Source organism: Equus asinus, chromosome 15, assembly GCF_041296235.1.
Source record: "Equus asinus isolate D_3611 breed Donkey chromosome 15, EquAss-T2T_v2, whole genome shotgun sequence".
Classification (NCBI taxonomy): Eukaryota; Metazoa; Chordata; class Mammalia; order Perissodactyla; family Equidae; genus Equus; species Equus asinus.
In genome coordinates, this window is record NC_091804.1 from 38485358 (window position 1) to 38502018 (window position 16661).

Sequence of the window (16661 nt, forward strand, 5' to 3'; positions counted from 1 at the left end):
CATTTCTTGTAGAGGGGGTCTTGTGGCTAAGGGGGGGTCCCTTAGCCATTGTTTATATGGGAAAGTTTTTATTTCTCCATCATATCTGAAGGATATTTTTGTTGGATAGAGTATTCTTGACTGAAAGTTTTTGTCCTGCAGAATTTTGAATATATCATTCCACTCTCCTAGCCTGTAAAGTTTCTGCTGAGAAATCCTCTGAAAGTCTGATAGGAGTTCCTTTGTAGGTTATTTTCTTCTGCCTTGCTGCCCTTAATATTTTTTCTTTGTCATTGATTTTTGCCGGTTTTGCTACCGTATGACTTGGAGAAGGTCTTTTTACATTGATGCAATTAGGAGTTGTATTAGCTTCTCTTGTATTTCCACCTCCTTCCCCAGATTAGAGAAGTTCTCAGCTATTATTTCTTTGAATAAGCTTTCTGTTCCATTCTCCCTTGCTTCTCCCTCTTGAATATCTATTATTCTTACGTTGCATTTCCTAATTGAGTTGGATATTTCTCGGAGAATTTCCCATTTCTTTTTAGTCTTAGTTCTCTCTCCTCCTGCATCTGAAGCATTTCTAGATTTCTGTCCTCCAGATTGCTAATTCTGTCCTCCAGAATATCAGCTGTTACCTAGGAAGTCCAGATTTTTCTTTATCTCATCCATTGTGTTTTTCATCTCCAACATTTCTGATTGGTTTTTCTTTATAGTTTCAATCTCTTTTCTGAAGAATTCCCTCTGTTGATTAATTTTGTTCCTGCTTTCATTGAACTGTCTATCTAAATTGTCTTGTAACTCATTGAGTTTTTTAATGATAGGTATTTTGGATTCTGTCATTTAGATTGTAAGTTTCTGTGCCTTCAGGATTCATTTCTGAGTGCTTGTCAGTTTCCTTCTGGTCTGGAATATTAATATATTTCTTCATATTGTTTGATGGCGTGGATTTGTGCCTTTTCATAGTGATAGTATCTAGTCACAGATTCTACCTGCTGCCACTGAGGGGTAGGGGTCAGGAGCTGTGTATCCTGAGCCCACCACGATTCTTGCCACCTGTGTCTTTCCTTTGGCATCTGTGGTGATACGGCCTGTCTGCGGTTGCCAGCTCGTTTGCTCACAGCTGCTGCTTTTCTAACATATGAGCGGGCACTCTGGCCAAACAGCTTTGCTGGAGCACCTGGTGGGGGGAGGGGTGCTTTCTTTCACATGTGTGATCCCAGGGTTTTCTTGCTCTGCCCTCACTATCTGCTCTCCTGGGGTGCTGGCTTATGAAACACCCCCACTGTAGCTTAGCCTCCTCTGTGTGGAGCTTTCCCTTGGGCTGTGAGGGAACTTGGGGAGAGAAGGCATTCCTGCAGAGAGCCACCCATGCGTGCGGTCCTGCACCCTGGGTCACTGCCAGGGAGGGAGGGAAGATCCCCTTACCTCCTTTGGTTCCTCCTGGGGCATCCAGCACCTCCACCTTCAGATGTATGGCTGCGTGGGTCTCTCAGACATCTTTTGTGTTGTGTCAGTGTCCTCTCTTGGTTTATGAATGTCCTTTTCGTTGTATCTCAGTGGGGAATATCTAAGGGAAGAGCTCCCTTTGCCATGATGCTGACGTCACTCTCCTTATTTTTTTTAATTGTGGTAAATACACAGAACATAAAATTTTCCATTTAGCCATTTATAAATGTATAGTTCAGTGGTGTATAGTACATTCACATTGTTGTACAACAGATCTCCAGAACTCTTTTCATCTTGCAAAACTGAAACTCTACACATTAAACAACTCCACATCCCTTCCCCCTCCCGGAGTCCCTGGTGACCACCATTCTGCTTTCTGTCTCTGAATCTGATTACGCTAGGGACCCCAGGTGAGTGGAATCGTGCACTATTTGTGTTTTTGTGACTGGCTTATTTCACTTAGCATAATGTTCTCAAGGTTCATCCATGTTATAGCCTGTGACAGGATTTCCTTCTTTTTTTACGGCCGGGTTTATTCTTTTTAACTACCACTTGTTATTCCATGTATATGAATACACCATTATGATGTAGCCATTTTTCTATTGGTGGCTTCACTTTTTCTTTATTACAAATGATACTGCAGTATTACTTTTGTTAAAACTAAAACATTTTCAGGTCAGACTGCGTGTTGGTGAAATTTCTCACTTGGAGCAGGCTGTTGCGCGATGCCCTGGCTCCCTTGCCCGGGGTGTTGGTGGGAAACACTCCCTTGCTCTGCTTTTAGGGATTCTTGAGGGAGAAGTCTGAGAAGCACCAGCCCAATGTATACCCATAACTCTAGTCCCTAAAAGTAGGTGACCACAGACAAGTACAATATTAAGGAAATACTGCAATATTTCTGCTGAATTTTTCAAGGCTGATGATGCTCACTTATAATCATTTGCTTTGGGTGACTGACATGGGCAACTATGAAAAGGCTTTACAGAGACTTTAAAGTCTTTTGACCCTTCATGCATTTGGATAAAATTAAATAGCACGTGGGGAATTGTTCTCTAATGGGTATAGAGTTTCAGTTTTGCAAAATAAAAAGAGTTGTGGAGATTGGTTGCACAACAACATAAATGTATTTAACACTACTGATTATACACTTAAAAATGGTTAAGATGGTAAATTTTATATGTATTTTGCCACAATTTTAAAAAAAATTAAATAGGATATTTTGAAAGTATTTTTTTTTAAAGATTGGCACCTGAGCTAACAACTGTTGGCAATCTTTTTTTTTTTTCTGCTTTTTCTCCCAAAATCCCCCCAGTACATAGTTGTATTTTTTTTTTTTTTTTTGAGAAAGGTTAGCCCTGAACTAACTGCTGCCAATCCTCCTCTTTTCACTGAGGAAGACTGGCCCTGAGCTAACATCCATGCCCATCTTCCTCTACTTGATATGTGAGACGCCTGCCACAGCATGGCGTGCCAAGTGGTGCCAAGTCTGCACCCGGGATCCGAACCAGTGAACCCTGGGCCGCCAAAGCCGAACGTGCACACTTAACTGCTGCGCCACCGGACCGGCCCCCCCAGTTGTATATTTTTTAGCTGTGAGTCCTTCTAGTTGTGGCATGTGGGACGCCACCTCAGCATGGCCTGATGAGCAGTGCCATGTCTGCGCCCAGGATCCAAACAAGTGATACCCTGGGCCACCAAAGCGGAGTGCACAGACTTAACCACTCGGCCATGGGGCCGGCCCCTGAAAGCACTTTTATTTTATTTTATTTTATTTTATTTTTTATTTTTATTTATTTATTTTTTTTAAAGATTTTATTTTTTCCTTTTTCTCCCCAAAGCCCCCTGGTACACAGTTGTGTATTCTTCGTTGTGGGTTCTTCTAGTTGTGGCATGTGGGACGCTGCCTCAGCGTGGTCTGATGAGCAGTGCCATGTCTGTGCCCAGGATTCGAACCAACGAAACACTGGGCCGCCTGCAGCGGAGCGCGCGAACTTAACCACTCAGCCACGGGGCCAGCCCCACTTTTATTTTATTTTTATTTATTTATTTACTTTTTTTTTTTTTGAGGAAGATTAGCCCTGAGCTAACATCTGCTGCCAACCCTCCTCTTTTTGCTGAGGAAGACTGGCCCTGAGCTGACATCCATGCCTGTCTTCCTCCACTTTATATGTGGAGGCCTGCCACAGCATGGCTTGACAAGCGGTGCCATGTCTGCACCTGGGATCCAAACTGGTGAACCCTGGGCCGCCAGAGCAGAACGGGCAAACTTAACTACTGGGGCACTGGGCCTGCCCCTGAAAGCACTTTTAATTAAATGTGTAATACTGATCTTTCATCGCTAAACTTAAAACAAAATTGTACAGACCGTAGCCAAGAGTACCGTTTTCTTTTCTCCTTAGGTATGTTTTCCCAGAGCATTTGTTTTGAAGGCAGGCTTTCCATTTCTGACGTTCAGAACCCCCATCCGCAATTGTGCTGTGCCCATCTCACCTCACTTCCTGTTCCTGCTCAGGTTGGCTGTAACCCCAATGAAGATGTGGCTATCTTTGCTGTTGACTCATTAAGGCAACTCTCCATGAAGTTTCTTGAGAAGGGAGAATTAGCCAACTTCCGTTTCCAGAAAGATTTTCTGAGGCCCTTTGAGCATATCATGAAGAAAAACAGGTATGTCCATTGTTCTGGAAGACCGTTGGTCAAATTCCCCGATGGGGGCCTAAAAAGACCTCCTAACACTAACCACACAATTTTTCCTCCCTTATTGGTGGAAACAAAGAAAATGAACAGACTGATGCACACCTATTGTCTGTAAGTACGTCACACTAATATCTGTGTGTACCCTTTCCCAGAAGGATAGATTACCCCCCTGCCTCTGATGGAAGTATGCTCTGCTGCTTTGCTGTGGCTCGTGCTGAGGGAGTTCAGAAAAAGAGCCACTGCTGAAGCATCCTCAGACAAGGTCACGAATTCTGCCCCAGGGATGTAATAAAGGTTGGGACAGCTCTCCCTCTGCAGCAGTCACCTTGTTCCTTCGTTCACTCGACCTGTGTTTATCGAGGCTGCTGTTTGCTAGGTTCCATTCTGTGTGCCAAGCATACAACGTAAAGAAAACACTCAGGGGTCTGGCCCCGTGGCCGAGTGGTTAAGTTCGCGCACTGCGCTGCAGGCGGCCCAGTGTTTCATTGGTTCGAATCCTGGGCGCGGACATGGCACTGCTCATCAAACCATGCTGAGGCAGCGTCCCACATGCCACAACTAGAAGGACCCACAACGAAGAATATACAACTATGTACTGGGGGGCTTTGGGGAGAAAAAGGAAAAAATAAAATCTTTAAAGATAACAGTCAAATATCTCTGTTTTCATTTGGCCCTGATTTGATAGTTATTGCCTCTGGGTGATGGGTATAGGGGTGTTTATTACTATATCCTCTTTACTTTTATATATGTTTGAAATTCTCCATAATGAAAAATAAATCCCTGTTTATATTCCAGTGGGATATATAGATAAACAAATGAATGTTTAATAAATCAGTGGTAATTGCTTTGAAGAACATTAAATCAAGTTAAGGGGATGGGATAGAAGCACTCTTTTTTTAAAAAATTTTATTTTTCCTTTTTCTCCCAAAGCCCCCGGTACATAGTTGTGTATTTTTAGTTGTGGGTCCTTCTAGTTGTGGCATGTGGGACACCGCCTCACCATGGTTTGATGAGCAGTGCCATGTCCGCGCCCAGGATTCGAACCGGCAAAACCCTGGGCCGCTGAAGCAGAGCGCATGAACTTAACCACTCGGCCATGGGGCCAGCCCCTAAGCACTCCTTTCTATGTAGCAGTCAGCTGAGATGTGTTTGGTAAGATGACCCTTCAGCAAAGACCTGAACAAAATGAGGAACAAGCCAGGAATGGCTATATGTGGTCTTGGGAAGAGTGTTATAAGCAGAGGAAACAGTGAAGGCAAAAGCCCATGGCAGGATGTGCTTGGCGTAGTTAAGGAGCAGCAAGGAGACCATTGTGGCTGGGATGGAGGGAACAAGGCAGAAAGTCCTAGAAGATGAAGTCCCGTGGTAGCAGGGCACCTGAATCATGTAGGAACTGTCAGCCTTTGTAAGCACTTTGTCTTGTTCTCTGTGAGAGATGGAAGCCATTGGAAGCCTTTGAGCAGAGTAGTGAAATGGTCTGACGTATTTTAAAGAATCACCTGGCCTTTATCCATGGAAAATGAGAAGCAGTAGGCTGAGTGATATATATGTGTATACATCTCCATATGAAATACCATACCATCACATAAAGGGATTTTTTTCTTTTATTATGCTTTTTCTACATTTTCTAAAACTTTTATTGTCATATATTACTTTTAACAACCAGACAAAAACCATTTTGATAAATATATATAGTTCTTGTCAACAAGTTGCTTTTTTGCCGATGGAGAGACAGTTGTATTAAGAATTCGATTGTATTATGTATTAATGCCACCTGGGTGTGGGATGTAGCGAGTCCTCCGTTTTCTGCAGGCTGCGTATTTACTTTGTGGACTTTACGCTAATTTTTAACTCTGTTTCGACTTTCTCTGTGCTTCTCTAAATGATCTTTCCTGTTATTGGTTGTTTTGGGTCCCGCAAACAAGCAGGAATGTTTTCCTTGTCTGTTGGAATTTGTTAAGTCAAATCTGCAGTCCCGGAACCCCTCTGATGACTTTCAGAGCTGGCACTACAGAGGCGATAGGTTTGTGTAGTCTTGCCTCTTGCTGTTTGTGAGATAAGAGAGTTCACCCCATGATTATATCTTAATATGTTGCAGGATATATCTGCTAATCCATTGCAGATATTCAGGTAACGAACATCGTGTTTAACCTTGTAACTGCTTTAGAAAATGGGCCATTTTTTCTCTCTCCAGGTTTTGTTCTGTAATAAATAAATTTAAAATATTGCCTCTTAAATTATATATGTGTACTGTAATCCATGTATACGTATTTATCATATACATAAATGCCTGCCCCAAAATCTAAGAGGATATGCATTAAGAATTTAGTAATGGTTATCTCTGGGTGGTTGAATTATGAGTATATTAGTCAAAATGTTTTGGGTCAGAAAAACTGACCAACAATGGTTTAAACCCATTTAAGGGTTTAAACACAAAGCTATGTATTGTTTACCTAAGAAGTTAGAGGCAGGCAGCCCCAACTTTGGTTACATAGCCCAAATTGTCATCAGAGACCCAGGTTCTTTCCATGCCTTTCTTTGGCCATCCACAGGGTCACTTTTCATCCTGGAACCTATTGTTTCATGCTTACAGGATGGAGGTACTAGTTCCAGGCATCCAGCTGTGTTCAGGTGGGAATAAGAGGAAAGAGGGCAGAGCCTGCCAGGATTATTCCTTTTAAGACAAAAGCAAAAACCTTCCCAGAAATCCCTCTCCCCCATCCTCATAGATTTTCTCTCACATCTAATTAGTCAGAACAGATCACGTAGCTTTCTTAGCTGCAAGGGAGGCTGGGAAATTGAGGGCCTAACACATGAGAGCAAGATTGTCATGTTATCGTACACTGTTTATGATCGGCTTCCTGGGGTCGGGCATGTTGCTGCCTGGATGAAATCAGAGTTCTGTTTTCAAGGAGGTGTGGGGTGGCTGCAGGAAGGCCACAGTGATTGTCATATTATTTTTCTTTCTGTTGTTTTGTGCCAGTCTCAACCTATCAATACCAGTGTTGTGGTTGGACTAGCCCTTGTGGTTCTTATTACGATTGCAAGATGCCTTTGAGCAGTAACATCAGGAAACTTTGAAAAAATAAAGGTTTATTACTTACAAGACCTGGAAATTACACAGCACACCTGGGGCCACACAGCAAGGTCGCGGGCAGAGAGAGCGCACAGGCAAGCAAATGAGTCTGGGCCTGGGGTTCTGCTTTTATTGGGGTCAAGGGTGGGAGCCTAGCATTTCACAGGCTTACTCTTTATTGGTGAATTTAAAACATAACAGTGGGAATTTAAAGCGCAGGAAGAGAAAAAATAAAAAGTAGTCCAAATGGTCACTCATTGAAGTCAACCAAGATCTCTAACCCAGAGGAGCCTCAGTGGGGGAAGGCAGCCTGGCTCTTTGTCTGTCAGTGGTTAGCCATGTGTTTATGTGAGATAGCCCTCTTTGAAATGGATATCTCGGCAGTCAAAGCTTAACTCAGGCACTTGGATTACAAAAAGAAAAGCCAACTGTCAGGGCTTACACTACAATTGTCTTTTAATTTTTTTTTTAAATGAATGTGGAGTACTTACCTGCCTTTTTTTTCCTTTTTCTGCTTCTCTCCCTAAATCCCCCCAGTACACAGTTGCATATTTTTTAGTTGTGGGTCCTGCTAGCTGTGGCATGTGGGACGCCACCTCAGCATGGCCAGATGAGCGGCGCCATGTCCACACCCACTATCCAAGCTGGCAAATCCCTGGGCTGCCAAAGCAGAGCACGCAAACTTAACCACAGGCCGGCCTCATTACCTGCTTTAAAAACTGAGGTTTTTTGAGAGTGCTGCTTCTAAGTGATGAGCTGTGTTCGTTTCTCTTCCCGCTATCCAAAGTACAGATGACATGACTGCCCCATTTCTTCCTCAGGTCTCCGACCATCCGGGACATGGTGATTCGCTGCATCGCCCAGATGGTGAACTCCCAGGCGGCCAACATCCGCTCAGGCTGGAAGAACATCTTTGCTGTGTTCCACCAAGCAGCCTCGGATCACGACGGGAACATTGTAGAGCTGGCCTTCCAGACTACAGGTCACATCGTCAGTAAGTGGCTCTGTCCCCTCCCGACTAATGTCACACCTGCAAGTATAGAAGGGTGACCACTTATTTCCTGTTTTACTCCCAGAAGAGGCTCTCGTGTTCTGGTTGTATGTGCTATAATAATGGGCCAGGTGGTGATCTAAGCACTTGAGATATGCTTAGACATGTGACAACAGCTCTGTGAAGGAAATACAGTCAACCCCCGTTATTTGCAGATTCCGTGTTTGTGAATTCACCTGCTCGGTAAAATTTATATGTAACCCCAAAACCATACTCCCAGTGCTTTTTTGGTCATTTGCGGACATGCACATGCACAGAGCAGCAAAATACTTGAGTCACCCAACGTACATATTCCCAATTGAGGGTGAACAAGGCAGTCCTTGGCCTTCTTATTTCATGTCTTTTACTGTAAATAAACAAGAGTTCTTTCCTTGATATATTTAGTACCACGTTTTTTTGCATTTTTGTCTTTTTGTTGGTGATTTCACCATTTGAAATGTCCCAAATCGAGGTGCTGAAGTGCTGTTCAGGGTCCTTAAGCAAAGGAAGGCTGTGATGTGCCTTATGGAGAAAGCATGTTTTAGATAAGCTTTGTTCAGGCATGAGTTACAGTGCTGTTGGCTGTGAGGGCAACGTTAATGAATCACCAATATATATTAAATAAGGTGTCTTTAAACAGAAACTCACATAAAACAAGGTTACATACTGCTCAGTTGATGAACATATGGTGCCCAGAGGCTCACAGGAAGCTACCCCCGTGTTTCCCCTGAGAGCAGTGGCTCAGTGTTTGCTTGTGCAGCGTTCACTGTGACTTTATGGAACACAATTGCCATGAGTAACAGGAACTGGCTATGCCATTATTTTCCCCCATTTTACCGAAAAGGAAACTGAGGTACAGAGAAGTAAAGTAGAATAACCTGTCTGAGGTCACGCACCTAGGAGGTGGTGGAGCAGGATTCACACCCAGGCAGTCCAGCCCAGAGTTGGCGCCGTGTCCCTCCACTCTGGACTGACCAGACGTCCCTCGTCCTGCCTGTGATCACAAAGCAAGATGTTTACTGGTCTTGGTCTTCGTCAAAATTGTAAAGCATTGGGTCGTCTTTGATCTTTTTTGACGTCTTTTAACTCTTTGTAAGCTTCTTGCTACTCAGATTTTTCTCTTAGGTGATATTTGTAGAGTTTTGGAAAACCTAAGATTTCTAAATTGCCTTTCACCTTTAGCTCATTCCCGTCTTTATCTCACTTTATCTTCACAAGATTCCAGCGAGGTAGCATGAGGTGTGGTCTTAGGACACAAGTGGCCAGGGAATTAAGCAGTGTGCTCAGGACACAGAACTGGGGCCAGAGCTTTGCTCGGTGCTCAGCTTCTGTCAGGCAGACCACTGAAGGCCAACTTCACACACATCAATGTTTGTACCTTACCTAGTTCCTCGGGCTCCATCCTAAAATCACTTAAGTTGAAATGGACACCTGGGCATCCTTCTTAAACTTGGTTTTGTCCTGGCTTGCCTCTCTCACTGCCTTAGGGACACTTCTCAGATAGGACCTCTTCAGAGAGTCCTGCCCTGCCCCCCAGCCTCAACAGCTGCTCCTACCTTCTGTCCCCGTACCCCGCACTCGCCCCACGTGAGATTGTTTTACATCTGTAGTGACTTAGGTGATTATTGTCTGTCTTTCTCACTGGAGCATGAGCGTCCTGAGGGCAGGAAATTTGGTCACTTCTATGTCATCAGGGTCTGCAATCATGCTTTGCACATAGCTGGCACTCAATAAATGTTGAATGAGTGAATATTTGGGCCTTTACACCATTGCTTGAGCTCAAGAACCAGTTTAGCCCAAGCTGTATTCAGTGCATTCGTTCCTGGATAATTTAATAAGAAACTGTTTTCCAGAGATACTGACATGCTTTTCTTTGATTTTCACAAAAGTAATCATCTGTGATGTGTGAGTGTTTAATCCCTATTTCTAAATCCTGGTCTTATGAAAAATGTGCCTCTGTTTCCCCAGCAACCATTTTCCAGCACCACTTCCCTGCAGCCATCGATTCCTTTCAGGATGCTGTGAAGTGCTTATCGGAGTTCGCCTGCAATGCTGCGTTCCCGGACACCAGCATGGAAGCGATCCGGCTCATCCGCTTCTGTGGGAAATATGTCTCCGAGAGGCCGCGGGTGCGTTTCCCTCTCCTCGCTCACACAGGCAGGGAGGGGAAGAGAGTCATCTGTTTTGTCAGTAGGCAACAACCCCTTCCTCCTGGCAAAGAACTTTCCAGCTACTCTTTTAGAAATGTGTGTTTGCCCTAAACTAGGTGTCTATTTCAAAATGCTGCCATTGCAGGGTTATACCTATTCTGTTATTTTGTATGTGTGAAATTATTGATTTTATTCATATTGAACTTTTATGCAGTATTCTACAAATTGTTTTTGTAGACGATAACAGTATTTTAGTTTTGAATTTTGGCAAAGCTGAAGAAACTAGACCTTCTTAGTTGGAAGAAATCAAGCCTTCCTTTTAGAAAATGACATTTTGCCATTGTGACGTGGCTGAGGAATCAGGTTTATAAGTTGCCTTTTGTTTTCTCACAAAAATGTTTGGGGTTTTCCTGTTATGTCTCACCTTTCCAAAGAGGCCTGCTTGATTTAAATGACAGGCTCAAAACATGGAATTTGGTAGAAACAAGCATATCTAAACTATGATGGCCTGTTCAGATCGCCCCTTAAGCATTTGTTTTTTTTTTTCCGAGGAAGATTAGCCCTGAGCTAACTGCTGCCAATCCCCCTCTTTTTGCTGAGGAAGACTGGCCATGAGCTAACATCCGTGCCCATCTTCCTCTACTTTATATGTGGGACGCCTACCACAGCATGGCGTGCCAAGCGGTGCCATGTCCACACCTGGGATCCGAACCAGTGAACCCCAGGCCGCCGAAGCAGAACTTGCTCACTTAACAGCTGCACCACCGGGCCAGCCCCTCCCCTTAAGCATTCTTTACAGAACTCCAACACCTAAGATGGTGTGTGGTCCCTACAACAGCTCATTGAGAACTGATGATAATGAGAGCCGCTGTTCGTGGAGCACTCGCTACATGTCAGGCACCATTCTAGGTATTTTCTGTGTGTTGATTCATTTAATCTTTGCGTCAGACCTATGAGATGGGTAATTCTATCCTCATTGTATTGGGGAGTTAACCGAAGCACAGAGAGAAATCGCCTAATGTTAGATAACCAGAGTTGATAAAGAAATTCCATTACAGCAGACGGTCCCACTTCAAGAGAAGTTACAGAGCAGAGGGCTCAAAATCCCAGAGACAGGGCAGAGCGCAGGGCTTCACATCCAGCCTGGAAAGACTGCCAGCCCCTGCCTGCGCGAGGTTGGGCAGCTTACGTAACCTATTAGTGCTTCAGGTCACTCATCTGTTAAATGGGACCGTTATTTCTCCCTGGCTCATGGCGTTGTTGTGAGAACTGTTATTCCATGTAAAGCACCGTCACAGTTCCTACTCCAGAATGAGCACTCAGTAAATAGCAGCTGCTGCTGTTTTCAATAGTATGTATGGGGGCCGGCCCCATGGCCAAGTGGTTGAGTTCACGCGCTCTGCTTTGGCGGCCCTGGGTTTCGCTGGTTTGGATCCTGGGCGCAGACATGGCACCACTTGTCAGGCCATGTTGAGGCAGCGTCCCACGTGCCACAACTAGGAGGACCCACAACTAGAATATGCAACTATGTACTGGGGCGATGTAGGGAGAAAAAAATCCCCGGGATTCCTCATCCTACCTTGCTGAATGCATATTTTTAGGAGAGGAAAATATCTGGAGCCTTAATTTTTGTGTAGTCTTCTTTCAGTTCCTTCCTTTGCTTGCTTGGTCTGCATCTGAGAAGGGACTTTCATTGTAGGTGCTACAAGAATACACAAGTGATGACATGAATGTGGCTCCTGGCGACAGAGTCTGGGTCCGAGGCTGGTTCCCCATCCTATTTGAGCTCTCCTGTATCATTAATAGATGCAAGCTGGATGTACGGACAAGGTAACCATGTCTCAGGGCGGTGTGCCTTCATCCCTGAGTGAGCCTCCGTCGCCTGCTCACCTCACCTCATGCTCTCCCACTGTCTTCTCTGCCCGCCCCATTCCCTCTTCTGCTCCTGGCTTTGTTTCCTCTAGAGGACTCACGGTCATGTTCGAGATCATGAAGAGCTATGGCCACACCTTTGAAAAGCACTGGTGGCAGGACCTGTTCAGAATCGTATTCAGGATTTTTGACAACATGAAACTCCCGGAGCAGCAGTCGGAGGTAGGTGACAACTAACGCACTGCCCTGGGAAAGGCGGGGGGCCCCTTTGCCCTTTGTCTGACTCTGGGGGCCATGTCACGGAAGCCTTAAATGCTGAGCTACTTAGGGTGTGTTTTAAAAATAGAAACACCCTTCCTGGCACTCTTCTACCAGGATCAACTAGTACTAAGAAACTCGCCCCATCTGGGGAAGGGTCACCATGGTCCATCTGCCCACTTGGCCCTCGGGCATTGCGCTGCCCATTCAGCAGGGCACTTGACTGGACTGCTTAGTTATTAGGTTCATATCGACTTCTCAACAGTTAGTAAAAAGTGGAATATCTCTGGTCCCTTTAAAAACCCATTAAAAGGATTTTTGATAAAATCGCAGTTGGAGATGATATTGGTAAACATTAGGCCTTTTTTTAAGGGCTGTTTGATGCCTCTAGCTGTCTTTGTTATTTCTCCTCTAGGGGTAGGGGATGGGGAAAAGATACTCTATCTCAAGATTTTTAGATGGGAGAGTAACTTTTTTACCTTTTTTAGGAACACCATTCCCTCCCTCCCCCTGGTATTAAAGTAACATATCCTTAATATGGAATATTAGGAATATACAGAAAATTCATAATTTTACCATTTAGGAATTAGGACTGTTTTGGCAGATTTCCCTCAGTCTTCTACATGGTTTAATATGGTTGAGGTCCTAGTATAGATAAAGTTTTCTAATCTTACTTTAAAGTAACTTAAATTTTTCTTCATTATCAAACAAATCAGAAAACAGAGGAAGAACTCATTTAAACACCCATAGTTCCAGGCAACCACTGTTTTTTTCCCTTGGTTTTTTTTTTTTTTGAGGAAAATTAGCCCTGAGCTAACTACTGCCAATCCTCCTCTTTTTGCTGAGGAAGACTGTCCCTGAGCTAACATCCATGCCCATTTTCCTCCACTTTATATGTAGGACGCCTACCACAGCATGGTCTGATGAGTGGTGCCATGTCTGCACCCAGGATCCAAACCGGCGAACCCCAGGCTGCCAAAGCGGAATGTGCGCACTTAACCACTGTGCCACCGGGCCAGCCCCCAGGCAACCACTGTTAACCCTTCAGATAACTTCTCATGTGTGTGGTTTTTTTTTTTGTTTTTTACAAAAATCGAATCCCAACACACATATTGTAAACTACCTTTTTAACTTATACATGAGTGTTTTACCACAACTCTAGCTTTTCTTCTGCAGCATTATAAGAGCTGCACAATATTCCTAGCTGTGGATGTTCCATGGTCCATGTAAAATTATTTCCAATTTTTCTTTCTTTAGGCAGCACTGAAATGAACACTTTTTGCAGCTACATTTTTACTTGTTTCTTTTTTATTCAGGATGGGTGGTCTGACCGTTAGGTCAGGGGCTTACACGTTACTGAGGCTTTTGATGTGAGCTTCTAAGCTGACCTCCCAGTAAATTTGTAGCCGTTTACACTGGAGCCATGCATGAGAGTTCCTGTTTCTCGTACTCTCTCGAGCTCTTCATATTTTAATTTATTTAATCATTGTTAAGTTGATGGGCCAAAAATATAACATTAAAAAAATTTTCTAATTGCTGGTGAGTTTGCATATTTTCCTTTGCCTCATTGATCATTTGCATTTCTTTCTTTTTTTTTTTCCTCTCCCCAGAGCCCCAGTACATAGTTGTATATCCCAGTTGTAAGTCACTCTACTTCTTCTATTTGGGATGCTACCACAGCATGGCTTGATGAGCGGTGTGTAAGTCCACACCCAGGATCCAAACCAACAAACTCCAGGCCGCCAAAGCAGAGTATATGAACTTAACCACTCAGCCATGGGGCCGGCGCCTGTGTTTCTTCTTTTATGAATTGCCTTTTCATATCTTTAGCCCCTCCCTGTTGGGTTATTCATCTTTTTCCTATTGATTTATGAGTCTTTTAATATATAAATAATATAGCAGATCCTTACATAAATTGCAGGTGATTTTGCCCACTTTGTTATTCTCGTTTCTTTTCTGTTTTAGAAAATTTTAGCTTTTTTTAAAAAGTTAGCTCCCACCAACTACAGATTGATTGATTGATTGATTTTTGCTGAGGAATATTCTCCCTGAGGTAACATCTGCTGCCATTCTTCCTCTTTTTGTATGTGAGCTGCCGCCACAGCATGGACACTGATAGACGAGTGGTGTGGATTGGCACCTGGGAACCAAACCTGGGCCACCAAGGCAGAGCACACCGAACTTAATCACTAGGCCACTGGGGCTGGCCCAAATTTAAGCTTTTAAAGAACTTAATCTGTCAGTTTTTTCCTTTACGGTTTCTACTTTTGAGATCATGGTTAGCAATCCTTCCCTTGTCCATGATTTTATAAATCTCTCTCTATATTTCCTCTGGTAATTTCATGGCATCATTTTTAATATTTAAACTTTTGATGTGCAGTGTATTTAGTAAACTCTCATACTCATTTTTCCCAAATTTAAAACTTTTGTAAGTATCACTTTGAATGACTGTTAATATTCTGTCAAATGGATATATTTATTACTTAGCATTATTTACAATAGCCAAGATATGGAAGCAAGCTAAGTGTCCATCAATAGACGAATGGATAAAGAAGAAGTGGTGTCTGTGTATACACAGACACACACACACAATGGAATATTACTCACCCATTAAAAAAAATGGAATCTTGCCATTTGCAACAACATGGATGGACCTGGAGGGTACTATGCTAAGTGAAATAAGCCAGACAGAGAAAGACAAACACCATATGGTTTCACTTATATGTAGAATCTAAGAAACAAAACAACAGAAACAGACTCATAGATACAGAGAACAAACTGGTGGTTGCCAGAGGGCGAGCAGGTGGGGAGTCAGGCAGAATAGGTGAAGGGGATTAAGAGGTACAAACTTCCAGTTATAAAATAAATAAGTCATGGAGATGTAATATACAGCATAGAGAATGTAGTCAATAATATTGTAATGCCTTTGTATGATGGCAAATGGATACTAGACTTATAATGGCGATCATTTCATAATGTATATAAACATCGAATTACTATGTTGTACACCTGAAACCAACATAATATTGTAAGTCAACTATACTTCAATAAGTTAATTAATTCAATTTAATTTATAGCAGCGAAAAAAGTATCACTTTGAATTCCTGTTTAATATTCTGTCATGTGGATGCACTTAATTTATTCACATTGTTGGGCATTAATTTGTATCTGTGTTTTCAGTACCTAAATGCTAGTGTGGTAAACATCTTTATTCATAAACCTTCACCCACAAATCTTTGATTATTTCTTTAAGGTCCATTCCTGGGAGTCATGTTGCTGCGTCAGTGGATATGAACGTTTTTAAGACTGTTGTTACATATTGCCAAATTGTTTTCTGGAAACGTTTGCCAATGATGTATAAGACTGCCCATCGCACTGCAGGGAGAGTTGCTTTTAGACATTATCTTTTTATTGTTTTCCAGAAGTCCGAGTGGATGACAACAACTTGCAATCACGCACTTTATGCTATTTGTGATGTCTTTACCCAGTTTTATGAAGCTTTGAATGAAGTTCTTCTTTCTGATGTATTTGCGCAGTTGCAGTGGTGTGTAAAACAAGGTACTCTGTATGTCTCTAGGCGTTATTTTTCTTGACATAGTCCTTAATGAGAGATTAAGTTTTTCGGTATATGAAAGCATGAATATAATGCCAAGGAGTACAAATGTATAATTTAACTAGTGAAAATGTGTATTCTTTTAATTTAATTAGATCATAAAAACAACTTCCCCACCAAATCAGTTTGTAAAGCATTTCTTTAAGATGGGATGTAGTTGTTTTTATGTTTTAAAAGACGTACCTTTATACATTATACTATTCTTTCTGCTTTTGTATGTTTGAAATTTTCTATAATAAGATGTTTTTCAAAATGTGCTATGGGAGTCGAGATCAACAGCTTCATCAATGGACGTTTTTTGTTTGAGTATTTATGTGTTTATTTTGGGGTATGTCAGAAATAATACCCACGTACTACCTTACACCTGGATTCCATAGATAGTTTTGGCTTAAGATGAGGCTTAATTTACTTAAGTTTTTCAAAAGGTGACTCAGGTTTTTTTTTTTTTTTTTTGGTTGGTGTTTTTTTTGAGGAAGACTGGCCCTGAGCTAACCTCTGTGCCCATCCCTCTCTATTTTATATGTGGGACACCTGCCCCACGGT

The 16661-nt window shown here is 42.8% G+C and overlaps 1 protein-coding gene across 3 annotated transcripts in view; it reads left to right on the forward strand.

Moving 5' to 3' along the window:
* Positions 1-16661, forward strand: part of ARFGEF2 (ARF guanine nucleotide exchange factor 2) — a 104973-nt gene that overhangs the window by 71873 nt on the left and 16439 nt on the right. For all 3 annotated transcript variants that reach the window (XM_014832892.3, XM_014832882.3, XM_044747858.2), the window contains 6 exons: positions 3938-4089; positions 8017-8189; positions 10194-10354; positions 12075-12205; positions 12340-12469; positions 15928-16063. In XM_014832892.3, coding sequence (XP_014688378.2) covers positions 3938-4089; positions 8017-8189; positions 10194-10354; positions 12075-12205; positions 12340-12469; positions 15928-16063 — 883 coding nt within the window. The remainder of the gene's footprint in view (positions 1-3937; positions 4090-8016; positions 8190-10193; positions 10355-12074; positions 12206-12339; positions 12470-15927; positions 16064-16661) is intronic.